General features: G+C 43.7%; 1 protein-coding gene across 3 annotated transcripts; it reads left to right on the forward strand.

Annotated features, from left to right (window-relative positions):
• The first annotated feature begins 561 nt into the window (after positions 1-561).
• gata2a (GATA binding protein 2a) lies at positions 562-12,926 on the forward strand. Of its 3 annotated transcripts, none has more exons than XM_084542312.1 (6): positions 562-747; positions 4,527-4,921; positions 5,670-6,233; positions 8,813-8,958; positions 10,972-11,097; positions 11,764-12,926. In XM_084542312.1, the coding sequence occupies exons 2-6, from the start codon at positions 4,693-4,695 to the stop codon at positions 12,055-12,057; spliced, it is 1,359 nt and encodes a 452-aa protein (XP_084398438.1). In that variant the 5' UTR covers positions 562-747; positions 4,527-4,692; the 3' UTR covers positions 12,058-12,926. The 3 variants fall into 3 exon arrangements, with proteins under 3 accessions (XP_084398438.1, XP_084398437.1, XP_084398439.1); XM_084542311.1 differs by lacking the exon at positions 562-747 and adding an exon at positions 4,190-4,276; XM_084542313.1 differs by lacking the exons at positions 562-747; positions 4,527-4,921 and adding an exon at positions 5,160-5,397.
• The last annotated feature ends 2,917 nt before the right edge of the window (positions 12,927-15,843 follow it).

Genomic DNA, 15,843 nt, shown 5'->3' on the forward strand with positions numbered 1-15,843 from the left:
GTAGCTGTTGGCCCTATTTAGGACTTGACAAATAACATTTGTTTACAAATGGCGTATTCACCATATCCAGTTTGAAACGAAACCTTTTGCATCTTGCACCAGAAAAAACTCTGTATCCCTTATTTGGCTTTTTTTTTTTTCTTATTTTACTGGATTTGGACTATGGATGAGAAAGCTATTGGTACTATCAGTTTTACTGATTATGCATTAAATATGCTAGTAAACACAAAGGTGTGGCAGAAGTTGTGAAGTTGAACGAGAGACTTCGCCACAAAAAATAATAATCAAATGCTTAAAACCTCTGTGGGGTGGCATGTTAGACTGTGCTAATCACTTGGGAACAGGTAGCGTTGCCAGTTTCTGTATTTATTCGGGACCCGGAAGGCAGGCTGCTGGCTGACGTGCCATTACGTTGCTGTGTGCCTACAGCCTCTCATGCAGCCACATAAGTTTTTGCTCATATTCAGAGAGGTTTGGACAGAGCGAGGGAGGAGGGAGACACTGACACGCAGTGCTCTCTGTCGGGCGAGCCAGCGACTACAGGCCAGCTTGTTCCGTAACGGCGTCGAGAGCATCTTAAAAACGGGACTGGTCTGGACACCTTTTCCACGTCGGTCGTTCGTTGTGCGCTGTTCTTTTGGAGAGAATAGTCGGAGCAGCGCAGGGAATCAGATGGACAGACTTTTGCTTGGTTTGAAAAGCGCAGCAACTCGACTCACGCACCTACTATAAGAAGGCTGTAGGAAGGTAAGTGACTTACTGACATTTCTAGCACTTTGAAAATAGCCATTGTTTGAAAATTGCGTTAGCGTTTAAATTATAATATAATACTTAGTGCTGTTCTAAAGCTGGATAAGAAACAATAAGAGGCTAGGTTTATATGATTTAACCGTTCCTTATTATTTCACCGAAAAACATGAGGTTATTTTGCGCGACCTTGTTTGAGCTATAGTTCTCATATTATTATGATGATATCACCTAAAAAACGAAAAATAAAAAATAAATAAAACTAAAAATTGATTGGTATTTTGTTATTTTCACTAAACCCATTATTTGGAACAATAAAAATAACTGAATATTTGAATCCAAATTGAAAATGAATAACCCTACTCATAATAATAATAGTATTAATAATGCTGTGAGCCGACGTGTGTGTCTGTATGTTTGTAAAATGTTCGTAAAATTGACGCCACCATGTAAATATAATCCGTTTTAATGTCCCGCTTCGTGTCGCCGTGGGCAAGGTGCTCAGGGTCCTGGAATAAAACCAACCCCGATCGCGAAATGGTTTAGTGTATCATCAGCATGATATTAGCCACGACAAAAGTGTTCAATTGTTACGCTTTTAAAATGCATAATGACTGGAGCGATCCTCTTTCATCGGCAGAAAGAGCAATCACATCACTACAATGGTGGGGCAGAGACAGGGGCGGGCGGGGGTCTCCACAGGCATGCAGTGAATACATGGCACCTTTTTACACCACTCTATACCTGTGCTGTTGTTTGCGTTTAATATGCATGATTGTTATAACACGGAGTGACTGTGTGTATGTCACAGTGTGTATGAATAAGTGAAAACAGTGGAAATTCAAACGCATCTTATCTGTGATGAATGAGCCGATTTTAACTCTGCTGCTGAGCAGATGTTTCCACGCACATTTACTGCAGAATTAAAAATTCCCAGAAATGGTCTGTTATTTATAGCTTCAATGAGTTTTTTTTTTTCTTTTTTGATGAATGTATCAGATTATATATTTGTCCATAATCCCCCTTGTTACGAGTGCAGTCCATGTGCCCTACCCATTTTCTGAAATGTTGTTATTTTGAGCTCAAACTACTTAAATGGGAGTGAGTGCTGCTCTCATAGCAGCATACAGGCCCCTCTCTGAGCAGCTACATGCTCTTGTGTCTGGGTGCTTGTGTCTATAAAGCCCCCAGTGCCCTGGCTCGATCTAATTAGCCGTGAGTAAAGGGGACAATAATGCTTCAGCTGGTTTGTGTCATTCTCTTCTCTCTGGCTCTGCTTATCTTCACAAGCCCCACTGTGGCTCTTCACACTCCCACAAACCCCTCCCAAACGGACATAGAGTGGGGCACACAGTCACACACCTCCACTCTGGATAATGATGGATGACTGTGCCCAATGGGAACAAACAGGTAGATAAAGCCAATCCCATTTAATAACAGCATGGATCGGAATGATAATCTTGTTGTTCATTAGCCACTGTGGCTGCACAGTGATACAGTTGCTGCACACAGTTCTCACCCAGCTCAGGAGTTGTTGTGAGAGGGATAGTGTTCTTCAGTCTAGGATAGCATCCTTGGGTGAAACAATACTGCTGTGTCCTTGAGAAAGACAGAGGGAAAGCAACAGAACCCCCCCCCCCCCCCCCCCCATCCCATCCTTTCCACTAACCTTCCGTCACCCTCTCCCATCTTTTGTTCCAGCACAGATACAAATGGGATTAATGAAGGTATAAATTACAGAAAGCTAAATCCTGCTGAGTAATCCATTTGGCAAACATGCAAACAACAATGGGCATGCTGCAGCAGCTATCTTGAGCCTGAGCCACTCTCCAGGGCCCAGTGGTTAATGTAGCCAGAATGCAACACCGGCTGACCACTACAGTGACATGTTACGTTGTGTAGAAAAAAAAAAGTATCCTTTCACTGCTGGCCACGAGATCTCAAACAGAGGCAGTCCTTGTTGCTTCAAGTTCAACATATGTGACAGCACTTCTTTTGCAGCACTAAATTGTGCATAATGGGTGTATTATTGATGATTAATTCGGTGTGAAATATAACTCAGCATTTGTTAAAGGACAATACACATGAGCATGTTCCCGCTACACCTGCCCTCTGTCGTGCTTCTTTTCACTGGAATGTCAGTTATTTGAGTAACTGGCTGCGGCACATGCACTAATTTGTTGATTTTAGGAGTTGACAAGCTCAAAGGGCTCAGCTCATCAACTCACTGCCCCTGGCAACATGCCAGTGATTTAATGACTGATGACTGACACACACACGCACACACACACACACACACACATAGCAGGTATAACATAGTATTAGAATAGGATTGCTGCCCTATGACTTGCATCAGGCATATGAAGGCTCTTACGTGGAGAATTTGCCCAGGTATGCAAGCTTCACGTGACACCCCCTACAAACTTTATATATGTGTTTACTGGCAGATTGGCACAAGCAAAAAATGCACACATGTACTGATCATTTTTACGCATGGATGTATGCGTAAAAATCACGCACATTCGGTTAGAATATAGCTTATCAGAAATGTGTATTGAACAACTGTGGATTGTTTTTTTTTTTTTTTTTTTTTGTATCGTGAGCTTTGCAGGAGGGCGTTGGGAGACACTTTGACAGTCACCCACTGGTTTTCGTAAGTGAGGCCTTGTGCCCATCCCTGGCCTCACCAAGTAAGAAACAGGCGCCATTAGTATGCTAACTGTCTTATATTGCCCTGTCCCCTAGACAAGCCCTCTGTTTTCTCAAGAAGAATGCTCTGCTACTAATTAAAGACAATTAGGCGATCCCAACAATGGGGCCAATTTCGGGGTCATAAATCGACTCCTCCTCTGTTGGTTTTAAAGGTGCTGAAATCGCTGTTTATTTACATAACAGCAGTAGTATGCGAAAAACAACACTTTTCAAATTACTGTAAGCGACTCAAGCAGCAACTTAATTTGTTTAAACAAAAAACAAACAAAAAAACGTTTTGCAAGTTGGTGTGAATTTTAAAATATTACTCCTAAGTCATAAAGAAAATTTTCTATGGTTTAAGATTTTTTTCACACATGAAAACGACTTATTACATTCATTTTTAAAATCATTATATTAGTGAGCCGTATATTGTGCAAACTGAATTTCCTTCCATGTTAGATGTCTGTCTTTAGGCTTATAACGGCCACTAAAAAAGCAGATTATCGTGGGCCGATTGCTCATTCCGTCTGAGCTTCATGAGAGAGAGAAAGACCCCCGAGAAATTACAGCGCTGATTGATAAGTCTTTTAGATTTTCGGTGCAGGGAAATGGAAATTGAAAGAGGGAGAGCAGGGATGCAGCGAGCCAATTGTAGCAGGGCCCACTATGATTGGCCCGGACAGAAGCCCCGCCCCACGTGGCTTGATATGGGAATTTACTGGCGCCAGCCGCATCAGTCTGCGCCACATCTCATTAATGGGCCTGAGCACTGCACGGATCAAGAGGTTTACACATCCAAGCTGTGTTTGCCGTCAGCTGATCGAAACTGCAACAGGTATCCAGAGGGGAATTTGTAGTTTTTTTTTTCTTTAAAGGGACACGGGATGCATTGCTTCGACGTGGAAAAGCTGTGCACTACTTCGTTTTTTTTATCTGTAATCACAAGGAGCCTAAACTGTGCAGAGCTGATTTCACGTGTCATATGTTAGGATTAGATAAACATAAAGATGATTCGTCTTCTTTGGAGGGGAGCTGGAGCGGCCACGGTGTTGTGAAACTAACATTTTGTTTTTGTTCCTCTGCAGGTATCACTGAGGAGAAAGGAGGAGACCGGCTTATTTAAGGATTCTAATTCTGAAGTAAATAAACACAGCAGAGACTTTCACAGCTCAGGAACTACATTGTTAGCTGGATTGAACTTCCACTCGGAGGCAAACAGAGACGCATTAAGAGGAGAGAGTCAGCTCAGCCATGGAGGTCGCAGCGGCAGACCAGTCTCGGTGGATGGCGCACCATCATGCTGTGCTGAACGGCCAGCACCCGGACTCTCACCACCACAGTCTGAGCCACAACTACATGGAGCCCATGGCGCCTTTACTGCCCCAGGACGAAGTTGACATGTTTCTGAACCACTTGGACTCTCAAGGGAACCCCTACTACACAAATTCCCGGGCAAGGGTCACCTACAGCCAAGCACACGGTAAGATGAACTATAGTTTATGATAACAGTCCAGTCTGCCCAGTGTCAACAGAAATGAGCAAAATCTTAATAATAAATTAATAAACCTTTTATTATTAAGATTCTAATTTATATATTATTAATCTATGATGTAATAAATCTGAATTGCATGTGTGTCGATTCAAAAGCTTTATTATTTTTGTTTGAAAAGTATTTACTATCAATATTCCCATGTGTAAATAAAAAAGTCCTTTCCTTGGGCAATTCACCAACATAAAAGGAATTTCTAGCAAATGACAGCGAGAGGAAAGGGAAGTATGTCACTTAACCCCTCTCGGTTGGGGCAGGGGTTTCAGGAGGGAGAGAGAGGCACTTCCCGGATATAAAATAAAAACCGCAAATTTACTAATGACAATCTTTAGTCTGAGAGCTGCTGCTGATGAAAAGATACTGCCCAGACGAGGAGACATTTTTATTTGTTTTTCGAAAGTCGGCAGGTCTTAACAATATATTCTTTATATGCGAGATGTGTGAGGCTACTGCCATTTAATGGGATCTATTTTTTGGAGAATTTACCGATTGTGATAAAGATCTGTTGTTTCAAATTAACCAGAATTTTATCTAGCAGACATCTGGAAACTAAATGTCGGATTTAAGCAATTCCGGAAATTTAACAAGTAATATCTTTTTTGCCAACTAATAGAGAGACTGGTGAGTTAAAGAGGAATTCAAGTCGAATATATGTTTAATAGATTATTATTGGTTTCAGCTCGCCTCACCGGGAACCAGGTTTGCCGACCACACCTCATCCACAGCCCCGGTATTCCCTGGCTGGACCCCGGGAAAGCAGCTCTGTCCGCTGCGCACCACCATAACGCATGGGCGGTCAGCCACTTCAGCAAACCCGGCCTTCACCCCGCCGGCTCCGGCTACCCCTGCAGCAGCAGCACCGGCACAGCTCCCGTGTCTTCCCTCACTCCGGCGTCCCATACCAGCCCGCACCTCTACAGTTTCCCCCCTACCCCTCCGAAAGACGTGTCCCCGGACCCCGGCCCTACTTCTCCGACCTCCACCAGGATGGACGAGAAGGAGTCGATCAAGTACCAGGTGCAGCTGACGGACGGCATGAAAATGGAAAGCTGTAGTCCGTTACGCATGGCCTCGATGAACGGCCAGGCCCCGGCCACTCATCACCCCATCCCGACGTACCCGGCCTACTCTCTGCCTACACCCCACGAATACAGCGGCAGTCTCTTCCACCCGGGCAGCCTGCTCGGCGGGTCCTCTTCCAGCTTTACGCCCAAATGCAAAAGCAAAGCCAGGTCGAGCTCAGGTGAGTCTCACGTGTGTTTGACCTTCTCTCTCATAATGGTAGATTAAATAGATAATCCTAATAAAATGGTTAACATACAATTATTATTAGCATTGTCAATATGGGCTTAAAGTGGCTGTGAAGTGCGTGGGCATCGCCTTAAGGACATTTTTCATTTTATTCCCAGCTCTGTCCCGTATTTATTAAATTTGTCATACGCATGCCAGTTTAGTGAGCATGACTTGTTGCTCTAGTGAGTCACATGCATAAAGAGTTAAAATTTACATTTCGGGAACTTTTCTCCTCTGTGGACCTGTCCTGACAAGTCTTATCGTCGTCCCATCGCACTCCTCGCCACTTGTAGCCCTATCCGTTTAAACGGGCTCACTTTAGAGAGGAATCCACCTTTTAGATGAAAGTCAATCTCATCGCGGAGACTTGAGAGAACAGACAGTGGGATTAGACCTAATTACACTAATTGATTATTCATAAGGTTTTGCTTTTAACTCATAGTTTGGCGAGAAATACGCGTCAGGGTTTAAGCAATATTGTACGAAACGTGGAAAGTCGCCATTTTTTATCGCAATAATTTTGCATCGACTCATTCTGTGACACTGACTAAATAACATAGGTGATGTTCAGACAATCAAGTGGCTGCTTCTTCGTGCCATGGTATTGTTTTCTTTTTAATGTGGCCTTTATTGCGTTTTAAAAATGAAGGAGTCACGACGCCCTGGCTCCTGCCATATCCTGTATACCTCCAAGTGAACAAATCACGACCTCCACCCCTCCCCACCGCTCTCCCCTGTACTAACAAAGCACAGGCGACAGAGCCCTGCTGTTTGTGTTTTTAAGCATAGCCTTGGCCCAGTGCACTGACATGAAGTGGAGGCGACCAAGACCCCAGCAGATCTGCTTCTCTGCAGGATGAGTGTGCATTTTGGTTACCAGTGCATTGAGTAATCCTGATAAATAATGCATAGAATTAGTTTCCCTTTTTCTAGAAACAGTTCTCAAGGTCACTGAGACAGTTGAAAATAAACATATTTTTCTGACTGTCTGGGCGGACACCTGGTTCAATATACTGCATGTGCCGGGAGTAATATTTAGACTTAATGCCTGACACTAATGGGTAGACATTTGAAAAATAACTCGGGCCTGGTAATGAGTCTGTAATTTCCCCTCATTGTTCCAGCTGTTTTAAGGCTTTGAACTAATGCAGGGAAAAAACAACAGCCGTAGACTGTTAACAAGTTGTTATGAATGTATTTGTGTAATTATCAACACTGTCCTCCATTGTGCTTTTTAACTCACCTGGGGAACGTTCTCTGTCTGATAATCCGAATATGAGCTGTTGTTGCAGAGAAATGTTACACTGTGACATTTAAAAGAAGCTGGCTAGACCGAGACCGAATCAGTAACACAAACATATCTGCTACGGCATTAAAAAGGTTCTTATCTATCAAAGTCTATGTCCAGTGCCAGTAATGGTGATTGATTGTTGTACAAAATGCCACAATGACATTTCAGCTGTCAGCACATACACCTTACGGTACCATGGCTTCCTGTGGAACTAGTCTCAAACCAGAACTCCTTCCCCCATCTAGCTTATTTTATGCACAAAGATTTTTTTCTTCACATTTTCTTATTTCAACACTAACCATTGCACAAGACTTAACATATAAGTCATTGCTGATGCATATTTAAAACATTAATGAGTCCACATGCCACAGTGTGGTTGCAGACCTTGTGAAACACTTAAGAGGAAGAGAAGGGAGGTTCAAAAAAAAAAAAAAAGCACCAAGATGCATTTCAAAAGGCGCATAGCTTTTTGCTCAGGTCAGATTCTATTGTAGAGAGAGGGTGGGTCTTTGGGTGTCGCTGGCATTATAACAGGAATAATGAGATGATGCTCTAGGGAGAGAGGGATACTTGAATTAAATGAATCAGTCGGTTTAGCAACAGGCTGTTTGAAGTCAGACGAACCTGTATGCGAGAGAAGAGTGTGTGAAAAGGTAAAAAAGCAGGTTTCATACTGAAAAGAGTGACCATGCACAAGGAATCGAGTTCTGACTCGATCCCTACCTCACAATAATAGGCATCTTACGCTCTTGAATGCTGTTTGAATGCATTTTGATATTATTATTTGCTGCCGACTGGCATGCAAGCTTTTCATCCAAGACAGCAGCACTGTCCGGCACATTTAATACTGCCGACACACACTTATGTTTCCTCTCATGGGTGCCCACTGAGCTGATGAATAATGTAGTCCTAATTTGATGGTGTGTCTCATTCTTCTTGTTGGACACCTCTGGACATGTTCTGGCTGTCTCTTGCCTCCCCACTCTGGATCGATTTACATGGAGGTGTCTGTGTCCATGACAGCCAAGCACACTTGCAGTACACCTGCACGCTGATATGAACATAGTCACTATCATGAGGCAGATTTTGACTTCATATTACAGGGCCATCTGGGGTCATTCAGTACCGTGTAGTCGCCTGATTAAGCTGGACAGCTGCTATGTGTTGCTCGCGACAGAGGGTGAATTTTTTAATTATATAAAATTTCTTCTTCTCTCCTCCTCTTGAACTATATGCAGAGGGCCGTGAATGTGTAAACTGCGGTGCCACGTCCACCCCTCTGTGGCGACGGGATGGTACCGGCCACTACCTGTGCAACGCCTGCGGGCTGTACCACAAGATGAACGGCCAGAACCGGCCACTTATCAAGCCCAAACGGAGACTGGTGAGTTTTACTTTTCACTCCATCGCTTTACCCCAAGAGAAGGCACCCAAATATGAGCACAAAGCAGATGCCGGCAGCACAATTCCAGGAAAGTTATATTTTCCCTATCATCTTCCTGGAATTGTTTGTCCCTCTCACCCCCCGATGATCCGCCTTCATGGCCTGTTACAATACTGCTACTATTGCCATTGTTCCTGCTATCATTATTGCTGGTACTTCTGATACTGTTACTGATACCAATGCCCATGCTGCTTTAGTTAACACCATGCTCGAGTAAATGGAAAGCAGCAAGGAAACGTAGCGTTCTTGTGATGACTGTACCATGTTCAGAGTTGCTCAGACAATTCTGACTTTAATCCCACTGAGGCTGAACATATGCTCTGTGTCATACTTAATTTATTTTACAGCTTTCAAAACATTTTATATATCCACACGTTTAATTATTTTTTTTAAATCTATCTGTCCCTCTATCTGTGTACTCTCAATCAATAAAAAAATATTTTGATATTTTAAAAGCCTTTCACTACTCTTAAGCAGTTATATTTTCAAGGATTTTTAATACTATATTTAATTTCATTTTATTTAGTATTTTTATAGCTTTTGTTTTGTTTTAATTTTTAGTAATGCTAATATAATATATATATATCATAATAATAATAATGAATTATTGACTGTCTTTAACACCAAAAACAGATAGCTAATAAAAAGTGTCATAGTGTCTAACCTTTTAGCTACAGTAAGAAGGGCTCGGGGCTTTTTCATTTATCCAGGCTAATTATGACTGACTGAAGCTCGGATCAAATGCTCTTCATTAACAACAGCTGATAGTTTCACTTTCCTACAAATTAGCCGCTATCAGACAATCGCTTAAAATATTTCGGTTGTTTTTTTTTGTTGTTGTTTGTTTGTTTTTTGTTTGTTTTTTTTAAAAAAACGCTTTTTTAAAATAAAATTTTATTACTATTTTTATTTTTCGTGCGGTTCCTTGACCACCTCAGCGTCGTTCCTTTCCACGTCTCGTGAAAAGTCCATTACATTTTCCACTGGCTCGGTCCATGCGGCAATAGCTTTTGCATTTTCAGCTCAAGTGTTTTTCAGAGTTGTGTTCAAAGGGGCATCCAGTTGTTTCCTATCCGGATATCTGGCCGGCCCAGATAAGGAAGTCAGGCTCCCGGCTGTTTCCGCCTTCAACCAGCGCGCTGCATTCTCTATGGCCAGACTGACATATACTGTAAAGAGATTATCACAACACTGGAGGAGCCGCTTATGTGTGAAGAGACAGACCGTGAGGGGCGGGGATTGGAAAATAAATGGATTTATGTTCTTCTCTTGTTTGCCATGCTCGGTGGGCAGTGGCACAGCCTTTTATTCTACATTTTAAAATATATAAAAATGTCCAGGGCTATTGTTGCCGTTGTTGCCCGGGTCAACAGCAACCACCTGAAATTAATTAAAAGAAAAACCTGAATACTGCCTGCAAAGAAAAAATAAAAAATAAACCGGAGGGTTCTTGGATATAAAGCTAATGTTTCTTATTATGTGTGAAGAATTGATCCGCAATGGGCGCAGGAGCGCATTGTCAGGCAGGACACCGACTTGAAGACCTGGGTCAGGATAAATGCGGGCTTCCCATTAAAAGGCGTTAATAACGACATATGATCATCGCAGTCAGGCGCGTTAAGAAGCGTAGCGGTCAGCATACATGCACTGATTTAATAGACGAGTTAAATAATTTTTCCAGACTTAGTGTCGCTCCTTTTGATGCTTTTCTGCACGCGGTCTGCGATTAAAGATCACGTGTCTCTGTAAATTAGAGAAAACTTTCTCGATTTTGTTGCGGAATTTTACAGAGGAATTTAAAAGCAGCGTCAGTGTTTCGTTATCGACGTAACTGATAAGCTAAATGTATTTCTATAAAATGTATTTCTATAAAATGTAGCCTATACGGTGTATGTCCGCGCTGACCTCTGTGCAACATTATTTATGATGTTTTTTTTCCCCTTCTTCCTTCAGTCCGCTGCTAGACGTGCAGGCACCTGCTGTGCAAACTGTCAGACCACCACCACCACACTGTGGAGGCGCAACGGGAACGGAGACCCGGTGTGTAACGCCTGCGGCCTTTACTTTAAACTGCACAATGTAAGTAGCTTGGAAAAGAAAAACGGTGCAACCGAGTGTGTGTTTGGGATGGAAAGAGGAGGGGAGGGTTGCTGGTCCTTAACTGGTTAAGTGGGCGGACAGCTCGTATCGATTTAGGAGAAGAGAAACTGAGTGTGTGGAGGCAAAGCCTGCTCACCCTGTCGAGCAGAACCCACCGGTCGTCTTTTTTATTAATCCATCGTTGTTTCAATGGGGGGCGTTACTCCCCGGAGAGGCAGCCGGGTGGGACTGTCATTCAGTGTAACGGCGTCGGTTACACTGATGAGGATTTGTCTGAGGCTGCTCTTTTCAGGACCAGCCTGGTCCTCATCCCCATGTATTCATATTGACCAGGACGGTTCAGTTTGCTTTAACAATTAGACAAAAGCTAAAAACGCCCCTGACGGAGCTATATATGCAAAACAGCTGCTCATTATTTATAGCATGTATTTCACACTGCTCTACTCTGCTACCATGAAGGAAATGCATGTAAATGATAATTGGCAGTGCGATATGTGACATATTCTTGGAAACCAGTTGAATTATGAGCCAGTAAATGAGCTGGAACTAACTGCCAAATAAACTTAAACCACTATAATGTAGTTTTCACACTGTCAGTGCTGCTTTTGTCTGGCTTGCCTTGAGCTAATGTGCTGCTCTCTGCAGGTCAACAGACCCCTGACCATGAAGAAAGAAGGCATCCAGACGCGCAACCGCAAGATGTCCAGCAAGTCCAAGAGAAACAAACGAGCAGGGGATGGCTTTGACGAGCTGTCCAAGTGCATGCAGGACAAGGCCTCTCCATTTGGCGCATCCGGCCTCACCCACATGACCCACATGGGTCACCTGCCCCCCTTCAGCCACTCGGGACACATGCTGCCTACTCCCACGCCCATTCACCCTTCATTCGGTCACCCCCACCACTCCAATCGCTCACCAGTCTGGGCTGAGCCTCACTGAGGCGCCTCCAGAGTCAGAAATCCTCCGTATGTAGGAGCCACCACATCGCCATAAACACTAAATGGCCTCCACATCATGTTAAAAGCTGAGCAGACTTGAGTCATGTACAGTGATTGGAGGGAGAGACTTTCAGTTGGACTTAATGACTGAAGGTCGCCTCATGCCTAACCTCACTGATGGGACACTGCAGAGAGCAGGACTTTAGTGGACTCTGTGAAGAGCTAATGTGATGTGGGGTTTGTTAGTCCTGGGACTGGGCCTAGCAGGAATGGAGTGAATGGAGATGCTTGTCATTCTTTTTGCTTATTTTTACTAAGTCACTTTGGTACCCACCTCTCCTTGACCCTGTAACAGGAGACTCATGAGAGGTCTTAAAAAGAACCGCTGTTTTCACCTCACGACCATCTCATCATACACTGAGATATGTGCACCCCGTCCATCCCCAGGCTGTCGCCCACAACCGCTATGGACAGACAGACGGACTCCTCAGTGCCAGAACACAGACCGTGACTGAAGCCGTGAGCCTCTGTTACAAACCCATCAGACTACAGTACCCACAAACCAGTGCTCTCCTCACATGCTGGATCTCACGTCACCACAATGCTCACCTGTTTTTGATAATGGAGTTTTATGGAAAAAAAAAACACAGTAAATAGAGTGTTTATAAATGCTTAATTGCTATTATTGTTGTTATATTTGATGTTCTAATTATTGCTACGATAATTTATTTTCACTCTTTAAGCTTTCTCCAAACACACATGGAAACTTATGATTTTAATTTCATGGTTATTACGTAAAGAAAACACTGACCTGTCTTAGATGAAAAGTCCCCGAGCTGTACGTTTTTATCATTTTTCCATCTCACAAAGAAAAGGAAATAAAGTTTAATACTGAAGTTAAGGCTGTCTCCGTCATTCTTCTGTACACTGTAGTATTTAGTCAAACTCCAGTGAACAGAAAAAAAAGTAAAAAACAAATATTTGTTGTGACCACCCTTTGCTTTTAAAACGGCACGTAGCACAGTTTTTAAAAAATACTTGCCATAGAGTTGAAAGACTCCTTGTTCTTCGCGTCTTAGAGATAGTTCTTTATAATTCCAGCTGTATGTCTGAGGTAGATGGGATTGATCATGTGCCTCTGTGTTGGCTCTACCTGACTGACAAGAATCTAAACATCTAAATAAGTGTCTAAAATGCTTGAAAGCACATATGGAGACACAGCGTTGGTCTGAACTCTCCTTTTAATGAAGAGTTCTTGATTATTAAAATCATAAGTGATATCAGATGTATCAAGGGAAGCTCTGTGATCCCTTAAGCGTGGTAATGCTTTGGTCAGGCTCCTCCTTTATCTGTGATGGCGCGTTGTTAAGAGAAGGTCTCTTTGTGGAGCTAAGGCCCCAGGCTGGACCATTGTACCCAGACAGCAGACTCCAGCGAAGGGCTCCAGAGTCACACACAGTCATACATATGCACATACCCTCAAGCTCACGCACACAAACACAAACACTAATTCACACCCTCATTTAACTACATAATCCATGCAAGGTCTCCCTTTTTTATCTCTAACAGCCAAATTCTTTATGAATTTGCGTGTTAAAAGTACTGAGTCATGAGTGCGGTTGCCTGCGTGTGTCGGAGTAGCCCTCTCTCTTGGCCGTGGTGATTGGAGTGAGAGGAAGGACAGCGGGTCTTTAGTGGGAGAGAGAAGAGGAAGGAAAGGCAATCAGGCGACCTGAGCAAACACATGGGGGTCTGCTCAAACCCTTCACACACAGATGTGCTTGCAGCTGAGGCTGCCAGGAAGCAGGCGTCGACTCTGTTTCTCCCTCATCTCGTCCTCTTTTTCTTTCTTTTTGTTTATCTTTTTTCCCTCTCCCTCTCTCTGCTCTCCCCATTTGTTGTGTTTGTCTTTTATTCCCCTTCTCTGCGAGTTGGTCATTCTGTCTCTCCCTCCCATTTGGGCGATTACTGTAAAATAAAGAGGCTGAAGAAACTTTGAACAGAGCCAGCCACTAATGAGTCTGCTCGATTAGGGCCAATTTCAGGTCATCATCGCTGAGTTCAACATGCCCTCACACACCCACAGCAAAAACCATCCGATTAAACAGTCTAAGCTAAAAGTGGACTACTACCCCTCCCTACACCCTCCACCCTGTTCACATCTGTTGGACTGCTGTGAAGGTTGATCTGCTGGGGTTTCCCAGAGGTTGGATCAATGCAAATTGGAAATAATATTTAGGGATTTATATTGTTGTGTTATCCAGGGTAGCAGGAGTGCTGTGTAGTTAGCTTATGCTATAGCGTAGCAACCTCCAACACCGATTGGCTGCATACACTTGGATACTGGACTGCAACTGAGTGTGTATTTTCAAAGAGGGGTGGGATCCTCTTGATCCACTTGCTGAACACTAGTGAAAATGTAACGCTCGTCTGCCAGTGAGCAGTCTAGCCATCTGTGTGTAGCGCAGTGTTGTGGGAGCTGGGCCGCGTACAGGCCACGACTCCAGCGGGTCGTGCGCTGCAGCAGCCAGCGAGCCTGCTCAGCTGGGGTTGGCCGGACTCCCGGAGCCAGAGAGGGGGGAGATGGAGAGAGCCAGCACTCTTCAATGAGGCCCTCCGGAGGGAAGGAACAACCCTCCCAAAAATAATACAGGAGTCTGCCAGGCCATCGACTCCCAGAGCACATACACGGACATGCAAGTGCATATACATTCAAGGTTGGAAAGGTGTGTGATCGCGCCACACATTTCTTTGGTTGTCAGCATGTGCCACTTTTGCTGGTAAGGGGATTTGAGAGCTTTGTATATGTTTTACTGATCAGGTCCGACTAAACCAACAGCTACACTGAACAAGACATCTCCCCCTAACTCACAAACTATGCGAGACAAAAAAAAAAAGCCATAAAATAGGATGTTACTTATCTTCGCCATCAGAGTGGCATTCCATAGAGGAGATGAAGAGAAGAGATCTCAGATGCCTCGGCGGGGTGAACATGGTGGCCACCTAGATCAGAGCACCGAGAGGTTTACGACTTCAACCTGGAACTGGATGTTTCAACTCATCTCGACTCCCTACCTCCTTTTCTTTCTCCCCTCCGCTCCGCTCCCCACCACTGCCGCCACCATTCAGTTCCTCTCTGTACTCCATGTAACTATCCATCTCTGCATTTTTCCCCTCTTAACCCCCCTACTACTCCCACTCTTTTCTCGTCTCCCACTCCCCCAGCGTATTTGTTTTTCCATCAAATTGAATTAGCGGAATCAAAAGGTATCCCGGCCATCCCCTCGCAAAGTTGAGTTAGGGAGAGCGAGACGTAGGAGATGAAAGGAAGTGCAGCGTGGTTCAAATGCAGGTCCCTTAGAGTGTGTGTTGCAGTGGGGGTTAACCTTTGTCTGGGCCTTGCTAGAAAAGCATCCCTCCTTCCTCAGACCCTTAGAAGGATATTAAGGACAGTATTTAGATAATACAGACTTGGAACATGTATTCCTGCCTTTTAGCTGCCATAAAGTTCTGAAAGTAAGTAGTTTAATTGTTGTCTTTGAGAAAAAAAAAAAAAAACACTACATTAGGATGACAAACTGACTCATCTCTAAACTGTTTGAATCAAGTCATAGTGTTTGTGTTATGAGGAGGCCTACATGTGAACTTCCTCTTTTCACGGATCATAAGAAATTCATAGAAATACCCCTCTAATAGAGCTTGACAGGAAAAAGGTGGGTACATTCAGTAAAACACCTGGTCAACACTATTCATGGAAGCCTCTGCAGATGAGCCGCATTTGACACTT

This window comes from Chelon labrosus, assembly GCF_963514085.1.
Source record: "Chelon labrosus genome assembly, chromosome: 4".
NCBI classification, from domain to species: Eukaryota; Metazoa; Chordata; class Actinopteri; order Mugiliformes; family Mugilidae; genus Chelon; species Chelon labrosus.

Excerpts from the sequence above, each read along its gene's own strand:
- gata2a (XM_084542312.1), top strand. The coding sequence starts at position 4,693 with ATGGAGGTCGCAGCGGCAGACCAGTCTCGGTGGATGGCGCACCATCAT. Across the intron at positions 4,922-5,669 it reads CACCTACAGCCAAGCACACG|CTCGCCTCACCGGGAACCAG; the intron begins GTAAGATGAACT and ends TATTGGTTTCAG. Across the intron at positions 8,959-10,971 it reads TCAAGCCCAAACGGAGACTG|TCCGCTGCTAGACGTGCAGG; the intron begins GTGAGTTTTACT and ends TTCTTCCTTCAG.